The sequence below is a fragment of the Salvia hispanica genome, chromosome 3 (genome assembly GCF_023119035.1).
Source record: "Salvia hispanica cultivar TCC Black 2014 chromosome 3, UniMelb_Shisp_WGS_1.0, whole genome shotgun sequence".
Taxonomy (NCBI): domain Eukaryota; kingdom Viridiplantae; phylum Streptophyta; class Magnoliopsida; order Lamiales; family Lamiaceae; genus Salvia; species Salvia hispanica.
This window is the reverse complement of record NC_062967.1, coordinates 14,493,215-14,502,786: the sequence shown is the minus strand read 5'-3', so window position 1 is coordinate 14,502,786 and position 9,572 is coordinate 14,493,215. Positions and strand designations below refer to the sequence as shown.

Genomic DNA, 9,572 nt, shown 5'->3' with positions numbered 1-9,572 from the left:
TGATTTCAAAAAAAAAAACCCCAAAAGTTACGCGTACAATCATCAATAAATAACAAAAAATACTTAAATCCTAATTCCCCAAAGTTTTTGGCCCCGAACATCAGAATGTATTAGAAAAAGATGTGTTCCCCAAAAGTTATTAAACTTATAGGAATGTCGTGGCTTTTTTCCAAATAACATGTATCCAAAGAAAGGAAAAGCCCAGTATTGGAAAAATTTGGGGAAAAGAAAAGTAAATATCGATGGAAGGGTTTCCCCGGTTTCAAAAACCCTTTTGATTTAGTGGTTAACCAAATTGACTTGCGGTTCCGTGTTGGGCCACCTTATCCACAAAATACAATCCCTCTTTGTTGATTTCCATGCCCCCTTTTTGGAAAAAGTCTTGAGATCTGCCCAAAAACCCGGAATTTTGGGTTATTGTGGTTTCCAACTGCCCGTTTTTTTGTGACATGGGGACGGAAAAAATTTTGTGGAAAAGATGGAACATATAAGCAATTTGAAATCTTCAATGTAAGGGTGATATTTTGATCTTCCCGTTCCTTGGGCCCGAAACAAATGTCCAATTGGGAAACATTTGGACAAATTTTTCTGGGGCAAAAACATCAATAAAATTTAATATGTCAAATGACATGTATTGGGGTCCCGGGTCGAATATCCCAAACAAACATCTTTCCTTTGATTCTAAGAAACCCAAAAAAGGTAGGGCTTTTTAAATTTATTTTCCCCAAATTTGGGGGTTTGAAGCCTAATTTAGGAATTTATGGGGGCATTTTTTCCCAAAAATTGGAAAAAAATGGGGGATTTGGTGGTAGGGTTTTAAAATGGGTGTTTTTTGTTTTAAAAATTTGGGTTTTTTTTGAATTATGTGGGGGGGTTTTGGGGTTTTTTAGGGTATCTAAAAAAGGTGGGTTCGAGGGGGAATAATAGCACATTAGGGACCTTCGTACAAAATATTGAGGATTAATCTTTTACCCCAAATTGAATCGCCGTCAATGTTACCTTTCCCGCCTCACAGTGAAGCTGGTTTCCTTTGTTTTGGTCTCCTCCCTCCCTTTATTCTTTCCCTTTGGGTTGCCTGGTTTTTCCAGCCCGGGGGGTTGATCCCCCCACCACCGCCCGCCCAATTTTCGGTGCACCCGTTTTCCCCCGCCCCCTTAACCTATCATCCCCCGGTCGGGGTACCCCCAAGGAGGAAACGGCCTGCGCCCCGTGTGTTTTTTTTCCGCCGGGTGTGAACAAATTAATTTCTTTTGTCTTTGTCCTTTTGGGGACCATGGGCCCATTGGTGGCAAAAGTTTGGTGGGGCCCGGGCGACCACGGTCCCGGGGAAAAGGCCTCATTTGGTATGTTTTGTTTTTGGTAAGTTTGACACCTACCTATATGTTTTAAATTAGGTTTGAGGATCACTATTAACATGCCTCAATTTAATGATCCTAGTTATAAGATCCACCGAAGTGGTAAGCCTTAACCGGATGTGTGGTAACAGGTAAAGCTCGAAGGCTGATCCCATCCCTGTCGGGGGAGATGCCAACCATCTCTCCTTTCTACGAACACAATTTAATGATCCTAGTTGGCGATATTTTAAAACACAGATTCAAATTTTGACTTTGACTTTAAGGACTAGAATTACGCATGCCACAGTTTAATGATCCTAGTTGGTGATATTAATGATCAAAAATATGTTTGGCTTGAAGTTATACCTTTTGAAGTTTGAGTTCGGAATTATTGAGATAATAATTTTTATATACTAGCTTTTGCATTTCCACACAAAGGATCCTAGTGTTGATAAATCATACTAGTTGGATTATTATCGGGTTTATCTTGATAACAATCCAATCCGTTAAGCTCACTCGAACAGGACCTTGTTAAGGAAATATTCAACTCACATACAAACTGGACCTGCTATATACTGAAATCCAAACACGACATGCACACAACATGAATCCATTAGCAACACGATGCTATTCTGTTTGACACGACATATAACAACATCATAATGACATGTACCTGACACAACAAGCACACAATAACGACACAAAATCCACACAATAACGACACTAAACTATTCAGGTGTGTTATGAATGAGATATTACCTGATGACAATGTGGTAGTTAGTTTGTGGCGGTAAAGGCGAGAAATGGAATGAATGCAACTAGGCATGTCAAATCGGGTACCCGTGGATACCCGATCCGAAAATTTCTGGTACCCGATCCTGAATTTCCCAAAATTTAATACCCGATACCCGATCCGAAAATTATTTCGGATACCCTGATACCCGACTCGGGTATCCAGTCCCGAAAAACCGGATATCCAATCCCGATTTTGGATTTTCAGTTTATTTTATTTAATTATTTTTTTAAAAAATAAGCTACAAACTTTTAAAAATACAAACTTGTCGTTTGAATTTGATACAAACTTGTCGTTTGATCAAATTTAAGAGAAAAAAACTACTACAAATTTTTAAAAATAAAAAATTCATAAGTAATAACACCCCTTATTCATCCATAATAAACATCTCAATTCCTACATTAACCCAAAATATGACTTAAGAGTGAAGGATTTTGGGAATACATTTAATTATTTAATTTTTAAATAATAGAATAAATACATTTATATCAAATTTAAAAAAATATATAAAAAGTCAGGTAATTCGGGTAATTTGGATATACCCGATCGGGTATCGGGTTATCCGATACTCGATAATCCAAAAATCCTATACCCAAACCCGATCCCAAAACCCGAAAAATTGGGTATCGGATATCCAATTACCCGATATTTCGGGTTTGGATAATGGGTATCTAATTCCCGATATCCATTTTGACACCCCTAAATGCAGCGAATGAATCAGAAAATAATAAATTTATTTTTAACTCTAGTAAAATAATAAAAATAAAAGCAAGGAATAAAAATAATTAAAATAATGATATTAATTTTTTAACGAACCTGATTCTGATCCAAACCTAACTTGAGATTATTGTGTCGAAATGAGGTCGATCCGATAATAACACGAATATAATAAGATTTGACACTAACCTGAGGGCATCCACAATGGGACGCCCTAAGAGACGCCCTATGCACCGGCACGTCAGCATTTTATCCTCCTCCTATTCCACCTGCAGTGGGGCGGACTATAGCCCGCCCTAAGCGACGCCCTAAGCATTTTTCTATTATTTGAATATTTAAATACTTCAAAATTTGGAAAACTAACTTCATTTCATTAAAATTCAAACATTACAATACGAAATAAAAAAACTACAATTTCTCAACGGCGGCGGTTGCGGGTCCAAACTTCTTCAATCATGTCGGTCATGAGCTGAGTATGGTCTTGTTGGTTGCGCATTGAGGCCTGTCGCTGTAGAACCGCACCGAAGCCGGTCGGTAATCCTCGAGTGACCGGCGAGGTCGCCGTGCTGGAGCTAGATCCGGCTTCATCATCCACCTAATTGGTGACATGGACACGTTCTTGTTAGACTATCATGTTATGCATGATGACGCACGCATACATGACGCCGGCGATGACGTCCTTGTACCAGAAACGCGCCGGACCTTTCACGATTGCCCACCGCGATTAGAGCACCCCAAAAGCCCGCTCCACATCCTTCCGCGCGGACTCCTGCTTTGCCACAAACAAGACTCTCCTCTCACCAATTGGGCAGTTGATCGTCTTCAAAAAAACAGGCCACCTAGGGTATATGCCATCGGCCAAGTAATACCCCATATGATGTGTGCGGCCGTTGGTAGTGAACTGAATGGCCGGACCGCGACCCCTGAACTGATCGGCGAATAGGGTAGACGAGTTGAGGACGTTGATGTCGTTGTTCGACCCGGCTACACAAAAGTAGGCATGCCAGATCCAGAGGCGGTGGTCAGCGACGGCTTCTAGGATCATCGTCGGGTGGCTGCCCTTGTAGCCGCTAGTAAATTGGCCTCTCCAGGCCGTTGGGCAGTTCTTCCATTGCCAGTGCATACAGTCGATGCTCCCTAGCATCCCAGGGAAGTCGTGCATCGTCTCGTGCATCCGCATCAGGCTCTGGCAATCGTCAGCAATCGGGCGTCGCAAATATGTGTCGCCAAAAGCCTCCACAACTAACTTACAAAATTTCTTCGAGACATTCGCGGCCAGTTGTATCCCCGACGTGAAGGTACTCGTCGAACATATCCGTTGTTGTGCCGTAGGCCAACTAGCGGATCACAACCGTGCACTTCTGCAACGGCGTAAGTCCGGGTCTGCCGATCCCGTCTTCCCGATACTTGAAGTACTCATCACTGCCCTCCAACGTGTGCACAATGCGGAGAAAAAGATCCCGGCTCATTCTAAAACGGCGGTGAAAAACATTCGGGCCCCACCTTGGATTCTCGGCAAAATAATCTGCGAACAGACGTTCGTGTGCTACGTCGTGCTCGCGGGGGACAAACGTACAACGTCGTATCGGGCGAGGGACCCGCGCCTCCGCCGCCGCCTGCTCCCGCTGAATTTGTGCCAAGCATTCCGCCTTGGCTTCATTAACGGCATCGAACAAGGCTCGAGTCAAGGCCCGTCTGCAGCCATCCGATGTACTCAAATCGTAGTCGTTGGGATTCATTTTTGAGTCGATGAGAGAGAATAATTGAAGAGAAATTGAAGAGATGTGAAATTGGAGTGTGTGAAATGGTAGTGAATAGTAGTGTTTAAATAAGAAAAAAAAATTGAAAAAATTAAAAAAAAAAAAAGGAAACGCGTGCCCATCGTCCGCGTCGTCCACAGTGGCGGACGATGCGACGGACGATGGGTATCCTCCGCGCATCGTTCGCGGACGATCTATCGGGCGCGGACGATGGTTAACCCATCGTCCGCCCCATTGCGGATGCCCTGACGTGTAATATTTATCAGTTTTGAATAATTTATGTTAAATATTGAAAATTTGACGATATTATACGTAAAAAAAATTGTTTTGATTCTACATGTATTGGCACTGGTTTCATACTATTTTTTTGTTATTAGAATAAGCGTAGGCCCATTAACTATTTCCCGTGCTGATTTGTAAGCACCTCTATCATTATATCTCGGTTCCTAATGTATCTCTAACTCTCACACCACTAGAACTTAACCGAATTACCATTTTAAATTATACTCTCTCCGTCCCTTAAAATTTGGCACAATTTGATCCGACACGGATTTTAAGAAATTAAATGTAATAGAAAGTGAGTTAAAAAAGTTAGTGGCATGTGAGTTTTACTTTTATAGTATATTAGTTTTAAAATAAACAACAAATCTAGGATTCACTACTAAAAATGGTAAAAGTGAAAGGTGATAAATTTTTTGGGACAGATGAAAAAGGAAATAGGTGATAAATTTTCAAGGACGGAGGGAGTATTGTTTTTTTAATACTGTATTAAGGATTATTATTTAATGCTACTATACCTTTCTAGTAACGTGATATATTGCTTATATTATATGTAGTTCAATTTTATGATTACGACAATCATAAATCATATATATAGATGAATGATTGAAAGTTCAAACTGATTAAGGGGCTAATTGAAACCCTTATAATAATGAAACATAGGTATTCAAGAGAGGTTGGAATATTCAAACATTTCTCGCTCTTCACTTCAGATATAAATAATTAACGTGAGTTTTGTGTCCATTAATTTATTAGGTAATCTGGCAGTCCCGTTTTAAAATTGTCTATTCATGATAATAACGTGTACCAAGATTATATATACTATATTTTCTGTCACAATTAAATACAACAACTGTGATTTTAAATTATAAAATTTATGTTGATAACTGATGATGAACTGCAACACATGGCCTTTGTGGCCCCGATTTATCAATTATAAAAAGATGATTTGATAATTTAATAAAATCATCTCAATTACTAGTGCCGGTTCAAAAATTACTGATTTCAATAAGAATTAAGTCTTTTTTGGATAACTCCAACAAATATTCAGATCGACACATCAATTTTATAAACTCAACCATCGCAAATATAAATTCTACTATGTGTGAGTGGATAAACGTTCCTCTTTAATTTATGAGGCATTTTAAGTTAGTAGGAAATGACACATTTTTATAAACTTAATTATATCCACTTTGAATATATCTTCTTTTCATGACCGATTCTAATACAATTGATCTCTCAATATATATAGGCGTTTGTATAAGCCAAACTTATTGGGTGATAGGATTAATGGAGTCTTGTATATCGTTCACACTACATAGCAATGATAGATAGCAATCTCTCTATTCCCATTTTCCTTAAATCTCCTTCCTTCACGGCATTTTGTATTTGCATTATTTGAATTACGAATTTCTTCAACGTTTAGCAATCAATTAATGCAAATGTTACAAAAACATAATTCATCTACCAATTAATTAATACAAATATATAAGATATTACCCTTTATTATGCTTAATAAAAAAATATACCAATTCTTACAATTTGAAAATTAAATATTTAAATATATTAGTCAATTTTCTAAAAACTGATTCTTGTGTTAATAATTTTTGTTAAAATAAATATGTAAAGATATTACCCTCTCTTATGATTAATAAATAAATACACAACTTAGAGATTGGTATTTCTAGATTACATTTCAAAATATTTTTAAATGGAATTATTTTTTTATTACCCACAAGTAAGAGGTAATTTGCAAGTGAAGTTGATATAAGCACATCTTTAGGAAAATATCCTTCATATTAATTTAGTACTATTGATTTACCTTATCTTCTCAATAGTTTATCGACTCACCATATCATTTGGCTTAAAATAAGTAGATTTAATTTAGTATATTTTGTAGGTTATATTGTATCTTCATATTTTATAACTATGTGGTATATGAAGGATATTCTCGAAGAAGGTATCCTCCAAAGTGCAACTAAAAATATCTAAAGGGGTATCCTAATCGGGTAAGCAATTGGCCTCCCGCCTCTGTCACAAAAAAGTTGTAGAAATCGAGGTATATTAAATGGTATAGGATCAGAGTGGGGACAATGTTAAATGATGAATCATTTTCCAACATAATCATATAGTTGATGTTGAAGTAAAATTAAAATTGACAAGCTAGTGGGCCTTTGATGTTGAAACCATAAGTTAATTATATCGATATTTAAGTATGATGGTCAAAGTATTGAAAAACATCTTCAGTTCAGAGCCAATAATTGATTGAGCTTGTAATTGAAGATAAATTAGGCGAGTAAAATCGGAGATGCAATCAATAGAGTTGTCAAGGGACAAAGTGCTTTTGCCAGTAATGCATAGAAAATCAATAAATGAAAAATGAACGTGATGGAGAATAAGCAGGGGTGACAAATTATATGGGTTGAATTATTATTGGGCCAATCTTGATAATTATCCAATCTAATAAGGCTTAAATCGAATACAAACTCCACCTGCTACCTTGAGACTCAGAGGCGACCCGCACCCGACATGAATCCATTATCAACACGATATAATATGGATTGACACGATACGATAACGACCTGAATCTGAAATTACACGATTGTAACCTGATATCACACGATATAAAAATTCGTTTTACACGAGTTAAACCTAATATACAAGAAATTAAAGAATTAATATAAAGCATATTTTTTAAAACAATAATGAAAATATAATAATACTCCCTCCGTCCCAACTAAATTGAGTTGTATTTCTTTTTGGGATGTTCCAACAAAATTGATCATTTCCTTTTTTGAAAAAAAAAATTCAATCACTCTTATTTTATCTCACTACCTACTTTACTCTCTCTTTTTTTTTCCTACTTTATTCCTCTCTTCTACTTTTCAAGATAATTTATTAATCTCCGTGCCCAAAAGTTTTGAGTTAACTTAGTTGGGACGGAGGGAGTATTAATTCTAATGGGTTTCCAATCTGAACTCAATCTAAAATTATCGTGTTCTTAACAGATCAACCCGATAAGGACACGAATCCAATAAAACTTGACCCAAAACCATTAATTTGCACGGATCGTGTTCGATTATCGTGTCGCAAAATATTTATCAATCCTAAGAATAAGAGCCGAGTGTTATTGATGGTTATAATTTCATACCCGAAACCCTAGATCTGGATATCTCGTGCGGACGTCGATGAGGAATTAAAATGAAAAAAGAGTTAGATCTGGATCCTGTCATGTCAAGTGTCAAGAAGCTGATCTTGGTCGCAACAAAAAAATTTCAAAAAATGGAACCTTTCTTTATGACTATATTTCATTAATAAATAGACAGAGGGGGAGACAATTTGAGAGATGCTAAGCTCAATTTTGAAATAAATAGGTGATATTATGATATAGAAGGCGAGGGGATATGTTAATAGAGTTAGTGCCCAAAAAAATAACAATGGGTCACACGTTGGACTAGGCCTACTTCCTACTTCCAATATATGGAAAGCCCACTATCTACCAATATAAAATACTAAAAATTGAGAATTTTAATGAATTTTCCATGGAACATTCTCTCAGCTGCTGCATTTTATTTTTTATGCTATGAATTTCCCATACAACATCAACTTAGCTGCAATTTATATTTATTTTTATCTTGAATGAACTTTAAAATTAGTTAATGAATTCGAGTAGCGATAAATATACATAATTGTACATATATAATTGAACTTTTTTAAATATTTTACATTTAAAATCAATTAAGAAACATTAGTGATTTAAATTAAATTTCATATTAATCATTTTGCAACATTCGAAAAAAAAAATTGAAATTTTAATTAAAATATTTGTATATTTAAGAAAAAAAAAATTTTCTTACTAAAATATAATTAATTTGAATCAAGTTCATATGATTTGACATAAAATTCCTATATCACTTCTTTCTTATTGCTATATATAATAAAATAAATAACAAAACTAATTTTTAATTAAATTCAATTAAATTTAAAAAATTAAGAATATTATATACACGTAAAATTTATGTACATTTATCTTTTCTATGTTTTGGATATTTACATCATTGAACTAGGAAAAATACCAGCATAAATACATGGAAAATGAAAAATATCAAAACATGTCCATATTTTCAATATATTGTCCCTCGGCCCCGAAAAACAGACAAAAAATACTTTGTCTCCCTTCATTTGATTCTCATCTGTTGCTCCAATTTAATACATAACCGACAATATAATTTTTTAGACATCATATTTAGTTATTTTACAATTTCTCTCTTATGTACATTCACAGATGAAAATATGACCGTTGGAAGATTGAAGAGATATATGGAACGTGAATCTGATTTGAAAGAAAATCACTTGGAGAAAAAGAGTTACTATCTCCGTCCAAAAAAAAAATTGACAAAATTATAAATCACACAAGTTTTAATGTGAAATTATTAAAGTATTAAGAAAAAGGGAGGAAAAATGTGATGAAAGTAATATTAGTAGATTGTGGGATCCACATTTAGAACGATATGCATAGTTATATAGCGGTTTGTCTATGTGGACACAGATAATTATAATTTTATATCTAGTTTCAATTGCCAACGCCAAGGGCATTTAGAACGATAGTTATATAGCGGTTTGTCTATGTGGACACGGATAATTATAATTTTATATCAAGTTTCAATTGCCAACGCCAAGGATATCGTA

The 9,572-nt window shown here is 35.8% G+C and overlaps 1 protein-coding gene and 1 non-coding gene across 2 annotated transcripts; both read right to left on the bottom strand.

The window, feature by feature from the left end:
* Nucleotides 1-1,425: 1,425 nt before the first annotated feature.
* LOC125217226 lies at nt 1,426-1,554 on the bottom strand. Its single transcript, XR_007175644.1, has one exon. It is a non-coding gene; the product is annotated as a U6atac minor spliceosomal RNA (small nuclear RNA).
* Nucleotides 1,555-4,181: 2,627 nt separating this feature from the next.
* Nucleotides 4,182-4,583, bottom strand: LOC125209351. The gene has a single exon (XM_048108950.1). The coding sequence runs from the start codon at nt 4,581-4,583 to the stop codon at nt 4,182-4,184; it is 402 nt and encodes a 133-aa protein (XP_047964907.1).
* Nucleotides 4,584-9,572: the final 4,989 nt, after the last annotated feature.